This window comes from Oryctolagus cuniculus, chromosome 12 (assembly GCF_051225735.1).
Source record: "Oryctolagus cuniculus isolate XC-2025 breed Fujian yellow rabbit chromosome 12, ASM5122573v1, whole genome shotgun sequence".
Taxonomy (NCBI): Eukaryota; Metazoa; Chordata; class Mammalia; order Lagomorpha; family Leporidae; genus Oryctolagus; species Oryctolagus cuniculus.
Window position 1 is genome coordinate 106,290,814 of NC_142878.1, and position 26,524 is coordinate 106,317,337.

At 43.2% G+C, this 26,524-nt stretch overlaps 1 protein-coding gene across 35 annotated transcripts in view; it reads left to right on the top strand.

The window, feature by feature from the left end:
• UBE2Q2 (ubiquitin conjugating enzyme E2 Q2) overlaps window positions 1-26,524 on the top strand; it is a 68,878-nt gene that overhangs the window by 17,365 nt on the left and 24,989 nt on the right. For 24 of the 35 annotated variants that reach the window (XR_016217194.1, XR_016217195.1, XR_016217197.1 and 21 more), the window contains 6 exon segments: window positions 7,673-7,777; window positions 16,086-16,142; window positions 19,666-19,806; window positions 21,756-21,840; window positions 25,361-25,421; window positions 26,126-26,216. Coding sequence is in view for 31 of the 35 variants with exons in the window: in XM_089309116.1 (XP_089165242.1) it covers window positions 7,673-7,777; window positions 16,086-16,142; window positions 19,666-19,806; window positions 21,756-21,840; window positions 25,361-25,421; window positions 26,126-26,216 (540 nt within the window). In the remaining 4 variants the exon portion in view is untranslated. 35 annotated transcript variants of the gene reach the window in all.

The window sequence follows — 26,524 nt, forward strand, 5'->3', positions numbered from 1 at the left end:
TAGGGAGTTACTTTTTTATGTCAGGGGTCTGTAAGACTGCAGTCAAAGCCAAAGATACTCAGATAGAAAGTTCTATTTTTTAATATATAGTAGTCTTCCCCTCATCTTCAGGGTTATGTGGATGATACCAAACCCCACATATACTGTGGGAGTGTCTCACACACACACATGAGGTAAAGTTTAATTTACAAATTAAGCACAGTAAGAGATTAGCAACAGCTTCTTTTTTTTTTTTTTTTTACTTTTTATTTTATTTATTTATTTTTTTTGACAGGCAGAGTGGACAGTGAGAGAGACAGAGAGAAAGGTCTTCCTTTGCCGTTGGTTCACCCTCCAATGGCCGCCGCGGCTGGCGCGCTGCGGCCGGTGCACCGCGCTGATCCGATGGCAGGAGCCAGGAGCCAGGTGCTTTTCCTGGTCTCCCATGGGGTGCAGGGCCCAAGCACCTGGGCCATCCTCCACTGCACTCCCGGGCCACAGCAGAGAGCTGGCCTGGAAGAGGGGCAACCGGGACAGAATCCGGCGCCCCAACCGGGACTAGAACCCGGTGTGCCGGCGCCGCTAGGCGGAGGATTAGCCTAGTGAGCCGCGGCACCGGCCCAGCAACAGCTTCTAATAGAATATAACAGTCAGTATACTGAAGTAAAGGTTATTTAACACTTAGGGATTATTTCCATAATTTTACATTTAGTGTTTTCAGACTTTCATTGACCGTGAGTAATTGAAACAATGAAAAACAAAACTGTGGGGTTGGTGTTGTGGCATAGTAGGTAAAACTGCACCCTGCAACGCCAGCTTCTGGGATACCAGTTCAAGTCCCGGCTGCTCTACTTCTAATCTAGCTCCCTACTAATGTGCCTTGGAAAACAGCGAAACATGGCCCAAGTGCTTTGACCCCTTTACCCATGTGGGAGACCCGGAGGAAGCTCCTGGTTCCTCACTTGGGCCTGGACCAGCCTCAACCATTTGGGGAGTGAATCAGTGGTCTGAAGAGTTTTCTCTTTTTCTCCCTTCCTCTCTCTGTAACTCTGCCTTTAAAATAAAAAATAAACTAAATCTCAAAAAAAAAAAAAAAAAAAAAAGGAAAAAGGGGGAAGGGGGCTGGCGCCATGGTGCAATAGGTTAATCCTCCGCCTGCAGCGCTGGCATCCCATATGGGCACCGGTTCGAGTCCCAGCTGCTCCTCGTCCAGTCCAGCTCTCTGCTGTGGCCCGGGAGTGCAGTGGAGGATGGCCCAGGTGCTTGGGCCCTGGACCCATGGGAGACCAGGAGAAGTACCTGGCTCCTGGCTTCGGATGGGTGCAGCTCCGGCTTTGGCGGCCATTTGGGGAGTGAACCAACGGAAGGAAACTTTTCTCCGTCTCTCTCTCTCTCTCTCTCTCTCTCTCACTGTCTGTAATTCTGCCTGTCAAATAAATAAATAAAAATCTAAAAAAAAAAAAAAAGGCAAAACTACAAATAAAGGAGGGACTACTGTTCAAAGAAATGTAGCGTTCCATTTTTCAAGAAATTTAGGGGCCGGCGCTTTGGTGTAGTAGATAAAGCCACTGCCTGCAGTGCCGGCATCCCACATGGGCGCCGTTTCGAGACCAGGCTGCTCCACTTCCCATCCAGCTCTCTATTATGGCCTGGGAAAGCAGTGGAAGATGGCCCAAGTCTTTGAGCCCCTGCATCCGTGTGGGAGACCCAGAAGAAGCTCCTGGCTTCGGATTGGTGCATTTCTGACCGTTGCGGCCAATTGGGGAGGGAACCAGCAGATAGATCTCTCTCTCTCTGCCTCTCCTCTCTCTGTATAACTCTGACTTTCAGGTAAAGAAATAAATCTTTAAAAAAAAATTTAAAACTCCTCTTTCTTTGAATTTGAAACTCTTTAAGTGTCCATTGTGAGAAAACTAGTAAAATATACATAACAAAAAGAGGAAAATGAAGGTCTCTCATACTTTTTCAAATGAATAAAATCTTTAAAAAAAAAAAAAGTTACACAGAGAGAGGAGAGGCAGAAAGAGAGGTCTTCTATCCACTGGTTTACTCCCCAGTTGGCTGCAACGGCCAGAGCTGTGCTGATCTGAAGCCAGGAGCTTCTTCCAGGTCTACCATGTGGGTGCAGGGGCCCAAGGACTTGGGCCATCTGCTGCTTTCCCAGGCCACAGCAGAGAGTTGGGCCGGAAGTGGAGCAACAGGAACTTGAACCGGCACTTGTATGGGATGCTGGTGCTACAGGTGGTGGCTTTACCAGCTATGCCACAGTGCCAGCCCCTCCCATACTTTCTTTTTTTCTTTCTCCTTTCTTTTGACAGGCAGAGTTAGAGACAGAAATGTCTTCCTTCTGTTGGTTCACCCCCCAAGTGGCCGCCACGGCCGGAGCTGTGCTGATTCGAAGCCAGGAGCCAGATGCCTCCTCCTGGTCTCCCATGCAGGTGCAGGGGCCAAGCACTTGAGCCATCCTCCACTGCTTTCCCAGGCCACAGCAGAGAGCTGGACTGGAAGAGGAGCAACCGGGACTAGAACCCGGGGTGCCGGCGCTGCAGGCGGAGGATTAGCCTAGTGAGCTGCGGCACCAGCCCCATACTTACTTTATTGATATAACTAGTAGTGACATGACGGCTATTTTCTACCAGTGTGTTTGTTATTTCCCCTTTGATAGTGAAATAGTTGAGTCATATATTCTAAGTAGTCTTACGATCTTACAAACATTATCTTGTATTTTCTCATGACTTTGTAAAGGCCTTATGGAAAAAGCAGGTAACATGATTGTTTACCTAAAAAATATCTAAAGGAACCAACAGAAAAAAATTGTGTTAAGATGGCTGGTTGGGGCCAGTGCAGTGGTGCAGCAGGTTAATGCCCTGGCCTGAAGTGCCGGCATCCCATATGGGCACCAGTTCTAGTCCCGGCTGCTCCACTTCCCATCCAGCTCTCTGCTATGGCCTGGGAAAGCAGTAGAAGGTGGCCCAAGTCCTTGGGCCCCTGCACCCGCATGGGAGACCAGGAAGAAGCTCCTGGCTCCTGGCTTCGGATTGGCACAGTTGCGGCCATCTGGGGAGTGAAGCAGCGGACGGAAGACCTCTCTCTGTCTCTACTTCTCTCTGTAACTCTCTTTCAAATAAATAAAACAAATCTGTTAAAAAAAAGATGGCTGGCTAAAATTTCCATTCTATGAAAATCAATAGCTTTCCCAGATTTCAGCTAAAAAAAATAGAAATTACATTAATAAAATATTTTATTGATAAAACGTAAATAGGAATAAATTCTGGTGTGCAGGATTTATATCAAGGAAATTGCAGAATTTTGTGAGTGGAGAGAAATATGTGGATGCTCTATGCCTGTTTGGCAGACTCCACATTAGGTCAATTATTTGCATATTTTCATATTAACTTTTTTTTAAAAGATTTATTTATTTATTTGAAAGTCAGAGTTTCACAGAGAGAAGAGAGGCAGAGAGAGGAGAGAGAGGTCTTCCATCTGATGGTTCACTCCCCAGTTGGCTGTAATGGCCAGAGCTGCACTAATCCGAAACCGGGAGCAAGGAGCATCTTCCAGGTCTCCCATGTGGGTGCAGGGGCCCAAGGACTTGGGCCATCTTCTACTGCTTTCCCAGGCCACAGCAGAGAGCTGGATTAGAAGTGGAGTAGCCTGGACTAGAACCGGCGCCCATATGAGATGCCAGTGTTTCAGGCCAGGGCGTTAACCCGCTGCGCCACAGTGCTGGCCCCTTCATATTAACTTATACACCTAATGCAGTTTTAGTAGAAATCAACAGATTGGTTTTTGGAACTTGACAAAATGACTCTTGTTTAGAAGAGTGAGTGATAGGGATGGTTGTTTGGCTCTTTGACTGAGCTATGGCTTGGCTTGGCATGCCTGCATCCTATCACATATTGGAGTATCTGGATTTGAACCCTGGCTCTGCTTCTATTTCTAGCTCCCTACTAATGTGTACCCTAGGAGGCAGAAGATGACGGCTGAAGTAACTTGGGTCCCTGCCACCTATGTAAGAGAGACGTGGATTGTGTTGCAGGCTTCTGGCTTTAGCCTGGCCCAGTCCTGGTTGTCGGAGGCATTTGGGGAGTAAACCAGTAGATGAATGATCTTTGAAATGAAATGAAAATAAATTAAAAATTTTAAAAGTTACGAAAAGGTAGTAAGAGATGCCCAACCAGATAATAAAATAGTGTACTGGCACTAGACTATACAGAAATGTAGTTGAAATTCAGAGTCATACAAGCAAACAAGAATTTAGAATAAGGAAAGGTAGGTGTTTTTTTTTTTTTTTTTTTAAGACTTATCTTATTTGGGGGCCCCAGCGCTGTGACGTAGTGGATAAAGCTGCCGCCTGCAGGCCTGGCATCCCATATGGGCACTAGTTCTAGTCCTGGCTACTCCACTTCTGATCTAGCTCTTTGTTACGGCTGGGGAAAGCAGTAGAAAATGGCCCAAGCCCTTGGACCTCTGCACCTGGGTGCATGGGAGACCCGGAAGAAGCTCCTGGCTCCTGGCTTAGGATTGGCACAACTCTGGCCATTGTAGCCATCTGGGGGAAAAAAACCAGCAGATGGAAGATCTCTGTCTCTGTGTCTCTGCCTCTCTGTAACTCTGCCTTTCAAGCAAATAAATAAATATTTTTTAAAAATTCATTTTATTTGAAAGGGTTATATAGAGAGGTAGAGAGAGAGAGAGAGATATCTTGCATCTGCTGGTTTATTCCCCAAATGGCTGCAACGGCTAGAGCTGTGCTGATCCAAAGCCAGCAGCTGCTTCTGGGTCTCCCACGTGGGTGCAGGGCCCAAGGGCTTGGGCCATCTTCTATTGCTTTCCCAGGCCACAGTGGAGAACTGGATTGGAAGTGGAGTAGCTGGGGTTTGAACTGACACCCATATGGGATGCCTGCACTGCAGGTGGCAGCTTTATCTGCTGTGCCTCAGTGCCAGCCCCCTAGAAATGATCTTGAAGTTAAATCTGTGTTTGACTGATTTTGTAAACAAACACAAAAAAGTAAATATATTTACATGAAAAAAAAAAAACACCTCACTTTCTACTCTTTCTTATAGTCTTTTTTCAGCTTATTTTTAAAGACTTATTTATTTGGAAAATGGTGAGACAGAGGTCTTCCATCCATTGGTTCACTCCCCAAATGGTTGCAACAGCCAGGTCTAGGCCAGACTGAAGCCAGGATTCATCCTGGTTTCCCGCATGAGTGACAGAGACCCCAGTATGTGGTGCAGCTTCCAGTGCCTGCCTGCGTGCATTAGCAGGGAGCTGTATCAGAAGCAGAGCAGCTGGGTCTCAAATCAGTGCTGGGATGTGGGACGCTGGCATCACAGGCCGAGGTGCATTCCAGCTCTGGCGCCCTCTGCCGTTTCCCTTCAGCTTGGTTTCTTGAGAGAATAAGCGCCTTTCATCACTTAATTCATTCTAATCTGCATTCTGTCTTCATTGTTGGGCTACAGTTCATTTCTTAGTTGCCAAATGCAGTGACTCCTCTTAGTCCCCACATTGACTCATGGTAGTATTTTGGTATTTATGACTGTTCCCTTGTTGAAGTATTCTTCTGTTCACAAATGTTTATTACTTAATGTCAGCCCGTAATGAATTGGTTGAATAAAAATAGTATAGTTTCACAGTAGAATATTCCATTGTAGTTTGAAAGAATGTAGCCGATCCTCTGTAAGAGCATAAAGTTCAACTACAGACTTAGTGAAAAAGGGAGGCGTGGAATATTGTGTGTGATCTGGCCTTTTTATACAGTGTCATGAAAAATATCTGTATGTATGTTGGTTTATACATTTCTGCTGAGAGGAAGTAAGAAGCTATTAATAGAACATAGAAAAATATTTTTTCTAGAAACGATTGGCTCCTGTGCCTGACTGTGAGTAGTGGTGGGTATGAAAGGCAAGTGAGGCAGCTTTTGTCCTCTGGGAGCTGATAATCCGATGGGAGCTTCATGCGAGCGCTGTCTCTAATTCCTACTACCCTGCCGTAGTCTCCAGCTTTTGTTGCTTGATCTGTCTCTTCTCTCCTTGCTCTGTACTTTCCTGCTCTCGTTACTTAGGTTAGGTCCTCTATCCCAGAGATTTCTGAGTCTGACTTTCACCAGAAGTTATCTCCAGAGTTCCAAACTCAGATATCTGTCCATATGACGTACATGTTCAGGGAATCTCACATATATGTGCCATGGTGATCAGAATTGCATCTAAATGACATTCATCTGCCTCCTAGCATGCTACCACCCTACCATGTTGTCCCTCAGGAATCTTCTTTGTGATTCTGAGTGGGACAAAATGAATCATGAAACTCGTCGCCCATGTCTGGACCTGAGAACCACCTAGAATTCTTTTTTATATATAATCCTCCCCCCCAAAAAACTGTCTAGTAAGATTCTGATTCCTGTGTGTATCTTCTGAGTGGTTCTGAGACCTTCCCCTGTGTTCTTAGTTTCTCTCCCCGTCTGTCACACATTCTGTGGGGGACATGGCATCGGTAGATTTGGAGGATGTTTCTCCCTGGTCTTGCCGCCGGGTGTGAGTCCACCGCACTGCTGCCTGTCCTGCGGCACGCCGCTGCTCCTCCTTGTGCTGAACTCGCAGTGTCCAGACCACACTGCTGACCTTCATTCTGTACCCAGCACGAAGGAGGGCTTACTGGGCAGGTAACTGACCCACAGTGGGACTTCCTCCCTTTAAGCATGAGGATTTTTTTGATCCCAATCATTTAGTTTTCCTCACTTCTACTTGTTCCTTTGTCCACACTGTGGACAGAATTGCTCTGTGCTCTGTTTATCCCATTCTAATCCTCTGTTTTGTCTTTGATAAAACTGCTGCTTTTTCTTTATCTCTTTTCTTGGTCAGAGACCCAAGAACCTGTTCCTGACCAAGTGGAGAAGCTGCCTTATTCACTCCCATTTGATTCTGATAAGTATTTGTCAGTGTTCTTAAACCATGACTGCTAAAATTAGACGTTGAAAACAATGGTAAACTACAAAACACATGTTTGTGCACACAGTTCACCTTGCCTACTTGCTTAAATATGTTTAGAATAGAATCTGGATTTTGAAAATGGACATTTGAAGATACTCTTTTGCATAGGCAACTTAAAAGCCTGCTCTGTGCCAGGTGTTTTCATGGAAGCTTTCATTTAATAGTCACCATTCTGAGGCAGTTTCAATTGCTTTGTTTTCCAGATAGGAGACTCACACTTGGAGAGTTAGACACCATATCTCAGCTCATTTAGATCCCATTTGCCTCTGTACTTTAAGACAGATATGACTGTGGCATATACAGTTTTATAATCTGTGCACAACAGCACTGCCCCGTGTTTATGGCCTTGTTAATGCAGTAGTGTTCTCTTATCTGAAGTTGTAAGTTTCTAGAAAACGAGAAATTGGACAATGTCTAGAACTCTTTTCCTTTGCCTTTTTATTAATGTCATTCTACTGGGTGTCAATTTTAGGGCTTTTTACTTCGGCCATGGTAACTTTATTATTATTTTTTTGTAGTAACTTTCTTACACTAGCAGCCCCTAAGATATTTTAAGACTGTTGTTTTATCCCTAGGCGGCAGTGGAGCAGTTTGAACTTTTTCATTGCCTTCTGGATTGATTGCAGTAGTTGTAGCATTGTTCATGTCTTCTAAGGGCTCTTTAACATAATGCTTATTTACCGAAATGTGTTTTGTAGCTTCGTCAGCAATTGAAGTGGTTGATATGTGAACTCTGCAGATTATATAACCTTCCTAAGCACCTGGATGTTGAGATGCTAGATCAGCCACTGCCCACGGGTCAGGTAAAGTAAAAATTCTCCAGTGTTCAAGAGCTAACATGAATTGTCTGAAGCAAAAGTAAAACTAGGATGGTATTTCTTTATTATTATACAGCTTATTTATAAATTAGTTTCTGTGTTCCTATTGAATTGCTTTGTTTCTTTTGTTTTAGTACTGAAACTAACCTTTTCATTTTTTGGAGCTGATGGCATTTACTATGACAGGCAAACTATTGCCCCAGTCTGCACCTTTGTTTTTGTTGTGAATATTCCTGGTTTCTACGAATGTTCCTTGCTTCTTTTAATACCTCTGCATTCCAGGGGAAGGTAACTGGATAAGCAATCTTTTTTTTTTTTTTTTTTTTTGACAGGCAGAGTGGACAGTGAGAGAGAGAGACAGAGAGAAAGGTCTTCCTTTTGCCGTTGGTTCACCCTCCAATGGCCGCCATGGCCGGCCGGCGCACTGCGTTGATCCGATGTCAGGAGCCAGGTGCTTCTCCTGGTCTCCCATGGGGTGCAGGGCCCAAGCACCTGGGCCATCCTCCACTGCAATCCCGGGCCACAGCAGAGAGCTGGCCTGGAAGAGGGGCAACCGGGACAGAATCCTGCGCCCCGACCAGGACTAGAACCCGGTGTGCCGGCACTGCAAGGCGGAGGATTAGCCTAGTGAGCTGCGGTGCTGGCCCAGCAATCTTCTTGAGTCCATCTGTGTTTCTCAAGGCCTAACCCAAACGTTACCTCCTCCGAGCAGCAGGAGTTCCCGTTAGCTCCCCACCTCCCCTAGTGGCGCTCACGTTCTGGATTTACCTACTCAGGCATTGGTTATGGACTTTTTACTATAATAAATGAGGGTTTCTTTTATGCTACCCACTGACCCACCCACATCTGCTTCCTGAATCCTTACATCTAGTTACATGTCACATGAATAATCACTGTTGTTCATTATGAATATTTTAGTGTAGAGCCAATTTCACTCTTAGGAAATTGCCTTTCTTGTGCAACTTTGGTTTTCCAGTAGCCCCATAGGATAGGAATTGTTGTAGAAGTGGTGCTCTATCCCTGTCGGTGAGCTCTCCCTCTTTTCTAGACCCAGTGGCTCATGGGCACTGGTCTTGGCGCTTTATTCTCTGGACTGGCTGTGCACACACATCTTGCAGTTTTTCTTGCTTGCTCTCAGTAGATACATTGTTTCCCGAATCTCATGTCATCTTTCTTGGCTTATCTTTTCTTATTTTACCTGAGTACATTATCAAGTAAAACCCTAAGAAACCACTAAGGAGTGGTACATTTTCTGAGTTAGATTGTGATAAAAATGATGGTCTGAAATTTGGGTTCTGGAACCAGAATGCCTTGGATTTGAATCTTGTTTTCGTGGCTTGTTGGCCATGTGTACTCTTGGACCAATTACTTAATCACTTTGCATCATTTTGCAAATGAGAAATGGAGAAAATAATGGTAGTACCGGCTAGTTTTGGGAGCTGTGAAGATATAAAAGAGTTGGTTCATGCAACTCATTTTAGAATAGCGCCTGGCACATAATAAAGCTAACTTCTGTTGTATTCTACTCTCACACTTGATTGATAATTTGGCTTACTAAGTGATTCTAGGTTGCAGGTAGTTCTACCTTGGAATTCAAGGACTGTACCATGTTCTGGTCAGTGTGGTGTTGAAACCTAGTGCCACTCTGTACTTACTCATTTCTGCATGACTTTCTCTCTGAAACGTTGAGTTTCTTCTCCTTGCTGTTCTGAAATATCACAATGACTAATTTTGTTGTGGGTCTTTTTTTCATTCATGGTGCTGGGTGCTCAGTATGAGTAGGACTTTTTAAATTTGGAATCTGAAATCTTACGGGTTTTGTTTTTTAAATTTCCTCCCTTCTGTTTCTCATTTTGAAATACCTACTGCTTGGATTTCAGATCTCTTGGCTTGAGCTATTTTGCTCTATTTCTATATTCTCTTCTTTTAATTTGAAATTCTAGAATATTTTTGTGATCCTGCAACTTCTGAAATTTTATTTGAAAAGTCATGAGTTTAAGTTTTGTTTTATTTATTACTGCTTACCCAGTTACCCTAAAAGTTACCAGGAAACAGCAGTTTTCTCCTGTTTCAGTATTGTATGCTTTGACTAGACTTGTCTGGACAGTTCTGCTGGTATCCTTTGGGGACTGTGCAGTCACCGGTGTTATCTGGACACGAGAAAGCACTGGAATTTCACTCCGATGTCTTTCTGCCTAATGGCATCTCATCCTCAGGGCCTCTTCACATGGCTCTCTCTTCAGGACAGTCAGGATTCCCAGTTTTGGTTTCCAAGAGATGAAAATGGGAGCTGCCAGGCATTTTTAAGACTTAGACCTGGAGAAAATAGTGTATAATTTCTACCACCTTCTGTCAGTTAAAGCAGCCAAGATTTCCTGTGGGATGGGATCATACAAGGGCACAAAACCAAGTGGTGTGGTTTGTTGGGGCCATTTCCAAAAGCGAGCCATTAGTTCTAGAAACTCTGTCAGTTCTTATTTATAACATTGTGTTTTTGTTTTATAGATATAGCCTTTTCATGAGGCCTTTAGTGTTATTTTGGTACTTTTTAGTCTTCTGGCATCTCAATATTGTATATTGTCTTAACCTAAAAAAATTTATTAATCTTGGTCTTTTTTTTTTTTTTTTTAAAGACCCCCCCTCCCCCCGCAGTTCTGTATGTGGCATAGTGGGTTAAACCACTGCTTGCTAGGTTGGCATCCCAATCGGAATGCGCATTTGAGTCCTGGCTGCTTTTAAGTACTATGCTAAATGCCCACCTCTTGAATTTGTTTCAACAAACGTGTAGGGGTATACATTTTGAGTGTGTTTGACTTTATTGCACAAGTTTTAAAATTTAGTTTATTTTCTGGAAAGCTTATATTTTTAAGTAGTTTTATTCCATCTGTTATTCTGCATACCTATACTTTTCAGACTTTTAACTATGGAATGTGATTTAAAATATGTGAAACATAAGCTTAGTGTACCGTAATTAAACCTGAGGATCACCACTGAGCTGCCGCCCAGGTGGAGGGCTAGAACATTCTAGCACTGTGGAGACCGTCTGTGGTCTCCTTCAGTCCCGTCCACTCGTGCATGCAAGTCCTTTCCTCTCCCCAACTTCATCACTCGTGTGCGTCCTTAAGCAGTGTCGTTTGTTGTAGGCCTGTTTAGGGTTTCATATTAAGAGTGTTCTTTCATATCTTTATTTTGCTTAATATTGTGTGTGAAACTGGTTGATATTGTATGTATCTAGTTTTTTTTTTTTTTTTTTTTTTTTTTGACAGGTAGAGTTATAGACAGTGAGAGAAAGAGACAGAGAGAAAGGTCTTCCTTGCATTGGCTTACTCCCCATATGGCCACTATGGCTGGTGCTGTGCCGATCTGAAGCCAGGAGCCAGGTGCTTCTTCCTGGTCTCTCATGCAGGTGCAGGGGCCCAAGCACTTGGGTCATCCTCTGTTGCTTTCCCAGGCCACAGCAGAGAGCTGGACTGGAAGAGGAGGAACCAGGACTAGAACCCGGCGCCCGTATGAGATGCCAGTGCTGCAGGCAGAGGATTAACCAAGTGAGCCACAGCGCCGACCTCTAGTTTCTTTAATTGCATTTATTCCATTATTTGAATATGCTGTAACATTTGACTCTTAGTGGTATTTGGTTGTGACTAGTTTTTGTCTATAAGGAAGAGAGCTGCTATGATCGCTTGTTATTTCATAGTCCCTCTTCACGCATTTCTGTGGGGCACGTGCTTGGGAGATGAGTTACTGGACTGTGAGGCCAGTTTCTTCTTAGCCCATGAGTTGTCTTTCTAAAAACATTTTATGATGACTTTAGAACTTTATCATTAGAGGATATGGCCTATGGCCTCTCGGTTGTGTTATCAGCAACTGCTTACACCGAACCATTGATGTGATTGTTGTCTTTGCTTACTGCTGTTTCTTCCATGTGCCACACACCCCTCTTAAGAATATCCGTCAATAGTACCTTGTGTTGTTTTCTGGAAAGGATTTGTTGGACATGGAGAGTGTTCTTTGACTACTTGGCCGTCTGTCTTTATCATTCATTAAATAATCTGCATTGGCATAGAGCAAGCACTGGTGAACACACACACACACACACACACACACACACACACACTCGGCACCTGTCTTGCTGGAGCTAGATGGAGAAAAAGTTTGTAACGGAGTCTCCTCCCTGTTGTTCACACTTTATCTTCTGGCATCTGTTGTTAAGGATGGAAAGTCTGGTGCTTGTTTGATTCTTGTATTTTATTTTTTCATTCTGGAAGTTGTATGATTTTCTCTTTAATTGTGAGTATGGGTTTTACTTTCCAGTATTCTTTTGGGGCATTCAGATCCCTTTAATGTTCTGAAGTCTGGTATGCACCTTTGGCCTGGTGGTGAATGGTGTGTTCTATGTTGGAGCACCTGGGTTTGAGTCCTGGCTGTATACTTTTGGTTCCATTTTCATGCTAATATGCACCCTGGGAGGCAGGGTGTGATTGTTCATGGAGTCTGGTCTCTGCTACCCATGCTGGGGACTTGGCTTGAGTTCTGGGCATCCTAGCAGATGCAAGATAGCTGAGGTGTCTTTCTCTTCCTCTTAAAAAAATTAAAATCTTTAGCTTGGCAACATTTGATTATGTTACCCGTTTGATTTCTTTTCCTTATTGCTCTGGGTAAATATACCTGTGTCTCTGTTTTTTGTGTCCTTTAACTGTTTTTAAAAAAAATTTTTTTTTTTTTGACAGGCAGAGTGGACAGTGAGAGAGAGACAGAAAGGTCTTCCTTTGCTGTTGGTTCACCCTCCAATGGCCGCCGCGGCCAGCGCACCACGCTGATCTGATGGCAGGAGCCAGGTACTTATCCTGGTCTCCCATGGGGTGCAGGGCCCAAGCACTTGGGCCATCCTCCACTGCACTTCCGGGCCACAGCAGAGAGCTGGCCTGGAAGAGGGGCAACCGGGACAGAATCCGGCGCCCCGACCGGGACTAGAACCCGGTGTGCCGGCGCCGCAAGGCAGAGGATTAGCCTAGTGAGCCGCGGCGCCGGCTTAAAATTTTTTTTAAAGATTGATTTATTTATTTGAAAGGCAGAGTTACAGAGAGGCAGAGGCAGAGAGAGAGATCTTCCATCGGCTGGTTCACTCCCCAAATGGCCGCAACGAAGCCAGGAGCTTCTGGGTCTCCCACACAGGTGCAGGGGCCCAAGCACTTGGCCGTCTTTACTGCTTTCCCAGGCCACAGCAGAGAGCTGGGGCACAAATGCAGCAGCCAGGACTTGAACCGGTGCCCATGTGGTATGCTGGCACGGCAGGCGGCAGCTTCACCCACTGGCCCTTGACTGTTCTTACTTCCATCTCTTTCATTCAAAATCCCCATCTCCTCTGTCCACATTCTAAGGGTGTGGCACATTTGGCCCTCTGAATTGTAAACACTTGGTCAAGTCCATTGTGCTCTCCAGCCCTTCGACTTGACTGTTCCCTGGCTCCCTCTCTCCCTCGAATCTTATTTTTAATTTCCCGAGACGGTCTTGTACTTGACATAGTAATCTTTCCTGTAGTGTTTTCTCAGTCACTGCTAAAGATCCTGCTGAATTATTTTATCCTGTTTGTTTCCTTTGGCGGTAATGCTTCCCATCACTTGTTCTGCTCATTTGACTTGAGGACTTTTCTTTTTAGGTTGTTATTCTTCTTCAACTGTCTGGTGGTACTTGGTTTTCTGCTCACTTACGGATGAGGATGAACCACTGATCAGTGTCACCTGTTGATATGATTGTCCTCAAATTGTCACTCTTAATCACTGTGGCTTCTACTCCAAGTTTCCCCACCTCTGTTCTTCCTGTGGCTTAAGGATGAGGAGGTGCTGGCAAATGGGCTTTCATACTTCTGAGGGGGAAGTGTTGGGAGTTTTGCTACATTACCGAGTTAAATTAAAAACATTCCATCTTGGCCGGCACCGCGGCTCACTAGGCTAATCCTCCACCTTGCGGCGCCGGCACACCGGGTTCTAGTCCCGGTCGGGGCGCTGGATTCTGTCCCAGTTGCCCCTCTTCCAGGCCAGCTCTCTGCTATGGCCAGGGAGTGCAGTGGAGGATGGCCCAAGTGCTTGGGCCCTGCACCCGCATGGGAGACCAGGAAAAAAGCACCTGGCTCCTGGCTTTGGATCAGCGCAGTGCGCTAGCTGTAGCGTGCCGGCCGCGGCGGCCATTGAAGGGTGAACCAACGGCAAAGGAAGACCTTTCTCTCTGTCTCTCTCTCTCACTGTCCACTCTGCCTGTCAAAAAAAAAAAAAAAAAATTTCCGTTTTTCCTTTCTGATTCTGACACCTGTTGTCAGAGGTCATCAGGAGAGGCTTGTTATATAGCACTGTGATTCTGACCAGCTGCAGTGGTGGACAAGCGTAACAAAGAATTTGTGATTCCTTTGGGGAAAAAAATCTCACTATTTCTTTTTTTTTCTTTTAAACATGCATTTATTTATTTGAGAGGCAGAGTTACAGAGAGAGAGAGAGGTAGAGAGGTCTTCCATCCGCTGGTTCACTTCCCAGATGACCACAACGGCTGGAGCTGTGTCAATCTGAAGCCAGGAGCTTCCTCCAGGTCTCCCACGTGGGTGCAGGGGCCCAAGGACTTGGGCCACCTTCTACTGCTTTCCCAGGCCACAGCAGAGAGCTGGATTGGAAGTGGAGCAGCTGGGACCCAAACTGGCACCCAAATAGGATGCTGCCATTGCAGGTGGCAGCTTTACCTGCTCCGGCCCCACTAAGTTTCTCAGGGATCACCTCTGTTATCTGGGTTGGGTGTGGCTTTGTTGAGGCCAGCGGTCTGATTGCATGGCTTTACTATGTCCTCTAGCCTGTCCCTGTAGTTTTAGTTGCTGATGGTGTTTGTTGTTTTTCTGGTGCTGCAATGAACTTACTCATCTTTAAAATTCTTTGGTCATTTCTGTTTGGTTTTGGAAGGAAGACCAGGCCACATCTTGAAATGAGCTTTTCTTAGGATTTCACAGCTCTGACTGGCCTTGTCTTTTGGTTAAATTATCCTTTGGTGGTGAGGGGGTGGGCTCAGCTTTCTTGTTTGTAAAATGAATGACAGGGACTAGGTTGATGGCCACAGGCGTGGCTGCATGTCAGAATCACCTCGGATAGCTTTTTGAAAAGATTCTCTGGGGTGTGCTTTGAAATCAGCATCTCAAAAGTGCCTGTTAGTCACGGGTGCCCTGAAACGCGTGTCTGGGACTTTCAGGCTCGGTATGTTCTTTAGACACCAAGAATAGTTTGGTTTGGAATATGCAGTTCAGGGACGTGAAGATGGGGTGAATCACGACATTTTGGAGCTGCTGTTTCCTTCCTTTTCCCAGTTTCCAGGAGACAAATAATAGATGTCTCGAGACGCAGATTTAAAACCTTGCGTCTATCCCACAAGGAGCTCCCCAGCTCGCTGGTCTAGCAGAGCGGCCTGAGATAGCGGCCTTTGCTTCCTTGTGAGGTAGCCGCATCAGAGTAGCTGAGAAGGGGCTGAGCCTTTCTTGCTCTGGTGTGAGCTCCGGCCTGGGCCTAACCAGACGCCCTTGTGACTAAAGATGCCTGCGTGCGCCGTGTCCACGAGCACTTGGGCAGAGCTGGACATCCCATCGATGCATTTGTGAGTGGGTGCTGAATTGTGTCCTGTAGAGACGTGTCCTGTGTTAATGTTTTTAGAAGGGAAACTGGTTGTTTTGTGAAGTGGTGATCATTTTATAACTTTTTCAATTTTGTGATGTGTCTTCTTTAGTAACATACCAGACCTTTTTAAATCAAGGCAGTTGAATTTGTATGAATATTCAGGCTTTTTGAAGTTAAAAAGGTAGATACTTTAAAGATTAATAGTTTGGGATATTTGTTTTAAATGAAATAAGCCATTGACCTTAAACACACAGCCATTTTATACATTATCCTTATTTTAAATCAGATTATAAAATTTTCAGTTTTTCATTTTATTTGACTTTATTTATTCCTAAGACATCTTAAATTGAGTGTGTCATGCACACATGTATGTATAGATCACGTACACATGCATATCATACATATATAACAGACACAAATATTACATATGTATATGCATAATCACACGTATGTTTGCATTATTATAGACTGAATTTATAAAGATTTTTTTTAACTGGGCTTCAAAAATCAATGTTTCAGTTTTAATAAGCTCACTGTTAGTGGACGTGTAGAGGCCAGGAATTGTCCCCAAATCCGCTTCACTGGTCTTCTCATGTACTAAGTGTGTACGTATTGTTTCTGTGTAGACCAGGAAAATCCTTTTTGTATTTCAGAATGGGACAACAGAGGAAGTCACTTCAGAAGAGGAAGAAGAGGAAGAGATGGCCGAAGTAGGTATTTTATGTAAGAATAAGATTTATAAATACCTTCAGTTTTTAACATTTTAGTAACTCTCTAACTTCTCTTATGAAATAGCATTAATGAAAAACACCTTGTGTTTTGAGTGGAATATAATTTCTGAACTTTGACTTCAGTGCTGTGTCTTTGAGTGAATTACTTTATCTGAATTCCATGATTTTGATTTTCTGGAAAATTAAAGTAGAACTAACATTTAGAACTGAAATTATATTTACATTTAATAGTAATCAGATTTTAACCTGTACTTTGTAGTTGCTCCTCCCCAAAATAACCAAGTTTAAAAAGTTCTCTGCTTGAATTAAAGAATTTGAGAACATTTCAGTTACTACGTCACTACTCACTAGAAGCAATCAAATGGTCTTTTATTGAAAAATTATCTAAGAACTTTGTTTAAGGTCTTTTTTTGTAAAAGGATAGCTGAGACAGGTAATTCAATCAGGACAGAAATTTATTTTCTCATGGATTTGGAAGCTGGAAAGTCTAAGATAAGGTATCAGCCTTTGGTGTCTGGTCAGGGCCTTTTGCGGCCTGGTGTGGCAGGAGGGCAAGTGTGAGGGAACAGCTTGATACATCTATGGGGAGCTTCCCTTATAAAGGGTTTAATCCCACCAATGAAGACAAGCCCTGCTGAACCTAATCACCTCTTAGAGACCCCCACCTTCTGATAATACTGCATTAACAGAACCTGAAATTCGGAGGGATGCATTTGAATCATAGGAAATCTGATGCAGCAAATTCCAGTGGACTAGGCATGTTAGTCATTGATAGACTTTTAAGGTTTTCAGGCTCAGATGCCTTGCTAACTTCTAACTTTGAAGATCTCTGTCTTTAACTACCAGACAGAAGTTTATGTGAATTCCATGGCTTTGATTTCTTTTTGAGATTTTTTTTTCCTGTTTTAAAATTAGTTTGGGGCCAGCATTATAGTGTAGTGGGTTAAGCTGCCACCTGTGATGCCAGCATCCCATGTGAGTACCAGCAGTACTGACTGCTCCACTTCCAATCCAGCTCCCTGATGTTGGACACCTGAAGGCAGTGGAGGATGGCCCATGTGCCTGGGCCCCTGCTACCCACCTGGGGACGGGGATGGAGTTCCAGGCTCCTGTCTTTGGCCTGGCCCAGCCCCAGCTGTTGCGGCCATGTGAGGAGTGAACCATCGGCTGTAAGGTCTCTCGCCCTCTCCTGTCTCTCCCTTTTGATCTGTACCTCTGTCCTTCAAATAGGTAAATCTTCAAAAAAAAAAAAAAAAAAAAAAAAGTAAAATGAAGTTAGTTCAGACTTTGACCTGATTCTTGATTTAGATATTTTTTAAAATCTAAAATATACTTTCAGAATGCCTACAAAGGAATTGTAGGCTTGTGTTATTGTTTTTTTTTTGTGTGTGTGTGAGTGTCTGGGAATAAAATGATTCTTAAAATTCTAACTTAAAAAGTTAGAATGACTTTTTTTGGGGCAGATCACTTGTTTTAATATTTTTGTGTAGTTTATCTTAGGTAGAGTACACTGCATAAAAACATGGAATCTTTTCTGTGGGCCTAGTATACAGTGAGGTAGACATTCAGAATTGATGAGCTTTGCTTTTTTTCTTCACGAGATAACAAAGGATGCTGACTTTTAAGGAAATCTAGAGTGATGGAGGGCTGGACTTCGGCGTTGTCAGATTTTAGGAGAGATGAAAAGGAGATATTCTAAGCCACTACAATAATGTGGGGAAATCCCCGGGAAGCCTTGGGTGGCATGTGTTTGGGTGCAGTGGGTGCTGCTGTTTTGGGAGAGAAGGGGTGATGTGTCAAGAGCTGTGGAAAGCAAGATAGGCCATGAGAGAGATGGCTTGACATGCTGAGTGTACTCAGAACAGGTTTCTGTTCCATGTACTGCTGATGGGAAGGCTTTAAACAAGGAGTAGTGTGCTGAGAATGGGGGTTTGGAAAGATAATGGTGAGTTCTTTGGGGTGTGCTGATTAATACTGAAATGAGGTTTTGTGGGTGGGAATGCGATAGAGTAAAGGTGTACAAGGACAAGACACAGACTAAGGGAATTTGAGAATTCTGAAGGAAACACGTGGGTGGGCACCAGGAGAAGAGAGCCCGTGCGTGGTACATGCGTGGTACGTGAGTCTGGGTGAGAATCGAACGTCCTCGTGGTGGAAGAGATGCATTCCCAGCGAGGGGCTGACTGAGTCTGGATGAAGGTGGTCAGCAACCTGGTCTGGTCTAGCAATCCCAGAATTAGCCTGGAGAAGATGGAGATAGTAAGTATAAACTACTCCTTTAGAGAGTTTGGCAGTTGAAATAGAAGTAAGATATTGGAAAAACTGAGGATTAAACAGTTCTGCAGGGATTGTATGTAGGAAGAAGCAGATGATGTGGGCAAGGAGGGAACATACTGATGTGGAAATTAAGATATTGGTCTAAGGATGTTGTTCAGATTCTTTTTAGAACTTTTCTAATTATAAAACTCAGTAGGTGCTTCCTACAGAAAACTCGGAAAATAGGGGAAAGCAATACATGTCTCTAGAAGTAGCAACGTTTACATTCCAGTGTAGGTCTTTGTTTTCTGGTGCTTGTTTTGGCATAATTTATGTTCGATATATTTTAATCTGTATTTTGTTTTTCATTTTAATGCAGAAGTAATAATTATGCTATATTGGCGTTTTAATGCCCTCTTAGGTATTACATGGAATGAGTTTAAAGTCCTACTATTTTGCATATGAGGATTTTGTATTTGTTTTTTGTGCTAGCTATAAGTGAAAGTGGCATTGTTGTGCCTAAATTTGTGCATGCATTTTAGGCTACTTTTTTTTTTAAGATTTTATTTATTTATTTGAAAGGTAGAGTTACAGACAGTGAGAGGGAGAGACAGAGAGAAAGGTCTTCCTTCCATTGGTTCACTCCCCAAATGGCTGCTACGGCTGGAGCTGCGCCGATCCAAAGCCAGGAGCCAGGAGCTTCTTCTTGGTCTCCCATGTGGGTGCAGGGACCCAAGGACTTGGGCCATCCTCCACTGCCTTCCCAGGCCCCAGCAGAGAGCTGGACTGGAAGAGGAGCAACCGGGACTAGAACCAGCGCCCAATGGGATGCTGGTGCCGCAGGCGGAGGATTAACTTACTGTCCCAGGGTGCCAGCCCCTAGGCTACTTTCCTACAATAGAATTCTAGAAGGCCCAGGTCCTGGAATAGCATGTGAGTAGTTAAGGTTCTTTTTACTTTCTGCAGAATTGTTTCAAAAATTTCTCTAATGAGGACATTCAAAAGATGGAGATTTGGTAATAGTGGTGACATTGTAAAGCTATAAAATATGCTCTGCTGAGAGTCTAGCTTTTAAACAAAATACAAGGAATGAAAAGAGGGAGCTTTCTGAATTGAATGTGGAGGCTGTTCTCCCTGCCCCATTGAGTTTATTTTGTCTGCCTTTCCTCATCCCTGTTCAGCTGAGGATAATTTTTCTGCTGCAGGAAAATAGTTTGAATAGGCTAATATTTTCTTCTTTTTGTAGGATATAGAAGACTTAGATCACTATGAGATGAAGGAAGAAGAGCCTATTAATGGGAGAAAGTCAGAGGATGAAGGAATTGAAAAAGAAAACTTGGCCATATTAGAGAAGATTAGGAAGAGTCAAAGGCAAGACCATTTAAATGTGAGTGTGTGCGTGCCCAGCACCTAGACTCTGACACTCAGCAGTCTCCTAGGACCCCAGTCTCGGCTCCGCTCCTCCAGTCCTGCCTCGGTGGGGGACCCAGTCCTGTGTTTTGTTGCCCTGCCTTTTCTTTGCTGACAGCCACTTTCTACCTGGGTCATCTGCCTTCCTTTCTAGCCTGTTTGTTATCCTCCTCTTGTGGGGTCAGAATATTCAAATCCAGTCTCTTCTACAAAGTGCTGCCCAATTCTTCCTTCTCTGTGAGCTGACCTTCGGCCTGTCCTGTCCTTTTTGTTCTGTTTCTTTAGACTTACCACCACCTTTCTGTGTAACAGCGTAGGAGTGTGAAGTCAAACACAACAGTGAGGCTTCGGTTTCTTTCACTCTAAAATGTAGATGTACAATAGGGATCTTTTAGATGGTTGCTGTGAAAAATAAATGAGAATGATACATAAAAAATCACCCTGAGGAGTAGGGGTCCACCAGATGATGCTCTGAGTGCTCGCTGCTTCCTGCCTTGAATTGGCACTCTGAGGACCACTTTGTTTTGTGTCCCATCCATAGGGAACGACTTGTTGTGTAAATAGATGCCAAGTGTGCGGTACAGTTCTTCAGTCTTGTTTAGTGTATTAATTTACTTGGCAGTGTAAGAAATAGTTTATTAGTTAGCTTTTCACTACTAGAACAGATACCTAGGGCAAACTATGTTCCAAAGGTAAGAGATGTATTTTGGATCATGGTTGTGGAGGTGCAGGGTTTGAACAGTGTGGTGCAGAATCTCGTGAGGGCTCACGGGCTGCATCACGTATTGGCAGGAGTGTGTGTATCTCTGTCCTTAGGATTCCGTCAGCATTGCACTCCAGTGTTCCGGTCTAACCACTTTCCAGGGGTCTCATTTGTAAGCACCATAGCTGGATTAAGTTGCCGCCATCTCAATAGCATGAACGTAAGACATTGCGGATCAAACTCCTGCATGAGTTTGCAGGGAGAAATCATAAGCAACAGCCTACAGCCAAGAAATTAAGCCACGCCTATATCTTGGTTATTTTTTTAAAAGGTGGCATCTGAATTGATACTTTACGGCACTTTCTGTGTGCTACCGATTTGAACACTTTGACACTAAATGCTAAATACTTCATACTTCATATGCTTTCTCAATTCTCATAGCCAATGTGTAGAATTATATTCATATTTTAAAGATGTGAAAATCAGGGTTTAAACCAGTTTCAAGTCACATTGTAGGAAGTAGTATCCTAATGAACTTGATCTTTTTCCACTCAAAGTGTGGTGCAACCTTTAAATCTTTGGATTTTACATGATATTTAAAAGGTAAGGTGTTGGCACTTTGTTTTTTTTTTCTTTTTTTTTTTATCTTTGGAGAAGTTCCAGCACTGCAAAGGATGAAGCTTGCTGCATGCAGAAAAACCTAATTTCTCAGTTTCTTAGTATGTAAGCAGGACCTTCACTTCTCCACTGTACCATTTTTGCTTACAGTCTGATTAACGGAACTCTGTCTTAGTAATAATGTGTCATTCAAACACTGGTGAAATTTAGACTCAGAATTCCACACCATTGGAGGGTCTGTGCTGCTCTGGACATGTTGACTAGACCTTTTTTTCTCATGATAAACAGTAAATGAGCCAGACTTGAAATTTCATAATCCTTCATTTAATCCAACTTAATTTTTTGGCTTCTTAAGTGGTATGAATATTTTTATAATCTCATTGTAAACTTTTAAAAATTTTATTTAAGTTACACAAGTTTCATGTACTTCATATATATATATATATATATATATATATATATATATATAGAACATTTAGGAACACAGTGATACTTCCCACCCACCCTTTTTCTTCTCCCCTCTCCTATTCCCACTCTTAATTTTCATTGTAAACTTTTATAACAGGAATTACCATGCCAGTTAAACAGTAAGTTTTGTGTTTCAGGGTGCGGTGTCTGGGTCAGTGCAAGCTTCAGACAGACTGATGAAAGAGCTCAGGGACATATACAGATCACAGAGTTACAAGACAGGTAAGATCCTCTGCTTCTCTGCTGTCGCTGTTCTTTTCTTCTACTTCTTCTTTTTTTTTCTTTAAGATTTACTTATTTACTTGAGAGGCAGAGTTAGAGAGAGAGAGAGGGAGGGAGGGAGAGACAGAGAGGTCTTCCGTATGCTGGCTCACTCCCCAAATGTCCACAACAGCCAGAGCTGGGTCTGTCTGAAGCCAGGAGCTTCTTCCGAGCCTCCCATGCGGGTGCAGGGGCCCAAGCACTTGGGCCATCCTCTATTGCTTTCCCAGGCCATAGCAGGGAGCTAGATTTTTAGTGGAGCAGCCAGGACTCAACTGGTGCCCATATGGGATGCTGGCACTGTAGCTGGATGCTTGACCCACTGTGCCACAGCGTGGGTCTCTGCTGTTGTTTTCTATTTTCAGATAATTGGCATTTCTTAGAATTTAACTGGTGAGGAATGGAAATGTTCATTAACTTTATGTAAGGGACATAAAACTCCAATTTAATCAAGTTCCAGAAAGATGTAGGAGGTAAAAGATTTATTTATCTATTTGAAAGTCTGAATTACCGAGAGAGAGGGAGAGATGGAAAGATCTTCCATCTGCTGATTCACTCCCCAGATGGTCACGACTGAGCCAGGCGAAAGCCAAGAGCTTCGTCTCGGTCTCCCATGTGGATACTAGGGTTGAAACACCTGGACCATGTTCTGCTGCCTTTCCCAGGCTGTTAGCAGGGATCTGGATTGGAAATGGAACAGCTGGAACACGGTATGGCATGCTGGCATCCCAGGAGGTGGCTTTACCTGCTGTGCCACAATGCCAGCCCTGATATATCATGATTTTGTCTTCTTTCTGATAGAATTCTTAGGTGATTAAAAAAAAAAAAGACTTATTTTAAAGGCAGAATAACAGAGAGTGAGACAGAGTGAGAGATAATTCCATCTGCTGGTTCACTTTCCAAATGGCTGTGAGAGCTGGGGCTGGGGCCTGGCTGAAGTCAGGGACTGGGAACTCCATCCTGATCTCTTACAAGGGTGGCAGGGGCCCCGGTACTTTTTTGGTGCCTTCTTAGGCACATTGGTAGGAAGCTGGATTGGAGATGGAGTAGCTAGGGCTTGAGCCAGCACTCTGATAAGGGGATGCTGGCATCATGAATGGCAGCTTAAGCCTGCTGCACTACAATACCAGCCCCTCTTAAGTGATTTTCAATCTTTTGTCAAAAGCATAAGTTTTATATCTTTGGAGGGTAAATAAGATTAATATATTTTGGGGCCGGCACTGTGGCACACTGAGTTAATCCTCCGCCTGCGGTGCCAGCATCCCGTATGGGCGCCAGTTCTAGTCCCGGCTGCTCCTCTTCCAGTCCAGCTCTCTGCTGTGGACCAGGAGGGCAGTCCTTGGGCCCTGCACCCACATGGGAGACCAGGGAGAAGCACTTGGCTCCTGGCTTCAGATCGGTGTAGCTCCGGCTGTAGCAGCCATTTGGGGGGTGAACCAACAGAAGGAAGACCTTTCTCTCTCTCTCTCTCACTGTAACTCTACCTGTCAAATAAATAAATCTTAAAAAAATAAAAAAAGATTAATATATTTCATTACATAAACAAAGAACTATTGCCAAGTTAAACTTTAGACTTCTTTCTTCCCCTTCCAGCCTCCTGTTTTGGAAACATTATCCTGAACTTTTGTTACAATAGTTACAGTAATTCCATTTCATAGGTTTACAGGTATTCTTTCTTACAAGTGAGACCTTTGCATAGTGTGGAATCTCTCTCCCTAGAAGTAAATTGTGTGATATTATTAAGAGATTGTAACAGTATTAAGGCAAAGAACACTTTTTTTTTTTTTTAAGATTGATTTATTTGAAAGGCAGAGTTACAGTAAGAAAGAAGGAGAAACAGACAAAGAGGTCTTCTATCTGCTGATTCACTCCCCAAATGGTCACAATGGCCAGGACTGGGCCAGGCCAAAGCCAGGAGCCCGTAACTCCATCTGGGTCCCCCATGTGGGTGGCAGGGTCAAGCACTTAGGGCATCTTCTGTTGGTGCATTAACAGGGAGCTGCCATGGGAGTAGAGCAGCTGGGACTTGAACTGGCACTCATGGGTTGCTGGCCTCTCAGGTAGTGGCTTAACCTGCTACTCCACAACACTGTCCCCAAGAACCAACTTTTAATTTGGAAAGACAGCGGTGGGGCTGGCATTGTGGTGCAGTGGGTTAAGTTGCTGCTTATGGTGCCTGTATCCCATGTCGAAATGCCAGTTGGAGTCCCAGCTATGTTGATACAGGTTCCAACTATTGAATCCTTGGGTCCCTGTCAACCCATGTGGGAGACTTGGAATGGAGTTCCTGGTTCCTGGCTTCTGGGCCCAGCACTAGCTGTTGCAAGCATATAGAGGGTGGACCAGTGGATGGAAGATAACACACACACATACACATACACACACTCACTCACTCTCCTCCCTCTCCCCTCTCCCCTTCCTGCTCCCCTTCCCCCTCCCCCTCCCTCCCTCCTTCTTTCTGTCGCTCTGCCTTTCAAAAAGATATAGTTAGCATTATGATCTATTCTAGAATTCTCAGAATGATCAAATCAAAATCAATTAGAATGTGCTTTAAAAAAAAAAAATCCCTGGCTTTATAGATTATAAGATAAACAAAACTTCTATTTCAAATTATGAGAGGTTTGTGTCCTAATAGTTTTTCTTGTGAGAAGTCTAAAGTTTATTTGTAGAAACCTGTTTAAAGTACAGTTAAATATTTGAATGCCAATTTTATCTTTAAATGTTAAGTAAACACTTCCTTGTTTCTGTTTTTGTGATAACAAGTTACTCAGATGTTGGGTGGAATTGGTTAAATTACAATATAGCTATAAAATAAATTACTACCATTATTGTAAAAGTTGATAGTAGTTTTATGTATACTAACTTGGAGGAAAAATACCCCAGAAAGTTGAAGATAGGGCTGGTGTAGTGGGGTACGGGGTTGAGCCATTGCTTGTGACGCTGGCATCCCATATCGGAGTGCACGTTTGACTTCTAGCCACTCTGCTTCCAGTTGAGCTTCCTGCTGATTTGCGTAGAAGTGCTTGGGTCGCTGCTCCTAATAGGGGAGATCCAGATGGAATTCCTGGCCCAGTCCTCACTGTTGGACCCATTTGGGGAGCAACGCAGCAGTTATAACATTTCCTAGCCCCTGCTTTTGCCTTTCAAATAAATAAACAAAAGATGATAAAAATATATGTGGAATTCCTTTTATAGAAGTGATTATATGTGCCAAGAAGAAATAGCTTAAGTATGTATGATTTTACATAATACATTTCTTCCTCTCAATGTTAAGCAGTTTCTCAGTTTATTAATGAATCAATGGCTTTAATTATGTTAAATTCTCAGCTGCAGTTGATAAAATACTTACAATATAGCTTTTTGTTCCATGGCTTAATAGCAAAATTTCTAGCTTTCATTGGCTATTTAATGTATACATTTATACCAGAATAATAGTTATTGATTGAAAGAAGAATAATGAACGTGCCCTCTCTTTCTCCAGGGATTTATTCAGTGGAACTGATAAATGACAGTTTATATGACTGGCACGTTAAACTGCAGAAGTAAGTGTCTTTTTTGTGCTAATCCACTCTTTGCTATGGTGGTTGTCACAGTGGAGTTTGGTCCCTCCTTATTTGATAGCTTTGTACTATGGCATTTACTTAGAGCTTTAGAACTTGTTTCCATGGAACTTGTTCTTAAATTGTTAAGAATCAACTGTTTCTGAGGCTTAATATTCATGAAGTGCGAAATAGGACCAGCTGTGGGGAAAAAGTATTGGTGAGACAATGGGAACTTAGAAACAAGGGTGAATATAATGACTTGATGAGACCGACAGTGATACCATTAATTTTGAAATAAAGGATTTGAGTGGACCTGTAAATACAGAAGAACAGTTGTAGGCAAATTTAGATTTTGTTAGTGATTTGACTTTCTGTGGTCTCTACTTGAACTTCTTGGCTAATATAATTTTTAGGACATGCTAAAATTTGTTATTGAGAAAATTATGTACATGTGACTGTTTTCCTTTAGAATGGCTTTGAATCCCTTTATTAGAATAGATCTAGATTACTGTGAACTCTTTTTGGGTATTTATTCCCAAAGTGCTAGAGGCCTTCATGACCTATTTTCCTGGAGCTATAGAAAAACTTGCCTTTTTCTGGAACTACCCTAGGGGCTCTGTGTTAGTTATTGGACAGGTTCGTTCTTGAGTTTAGTGACATTCTTTTAACTTTTTCTTTGAACTGTTTTTTGTTGTAATTCGTAGGGTTGACCCTGATAGTCCTTTGCACAGTGATCTTCAGATCTTAAAAGAAAAAGAAGGCATAGAATATATTTTGCTTAACTTCTCTTTTAAGGTAAGAAAATAGTAACGGGACTGCAGATGCTTTTGATGTAAGTACATTTGTTACAGGTGCTTTAGAGAACAATGTGGCGTGTTTGGAAGAGAGGAGTTACTTAGACTTTATGGACATAGGCGTATGCCCTGCACAAGATGAATACTTGGGCGCACCAGTATTGGGGACAGATGCAGAATGTTGAGTAGCATGGTTTATAATAGCTTGACACAAAATAATCCCAATGTCCATTCCAATAAAATGTACAATTGTGTTCATAAAATGGAATATTCATATAGCTGTGTGCAACAAGATAAATGCATCTTTTT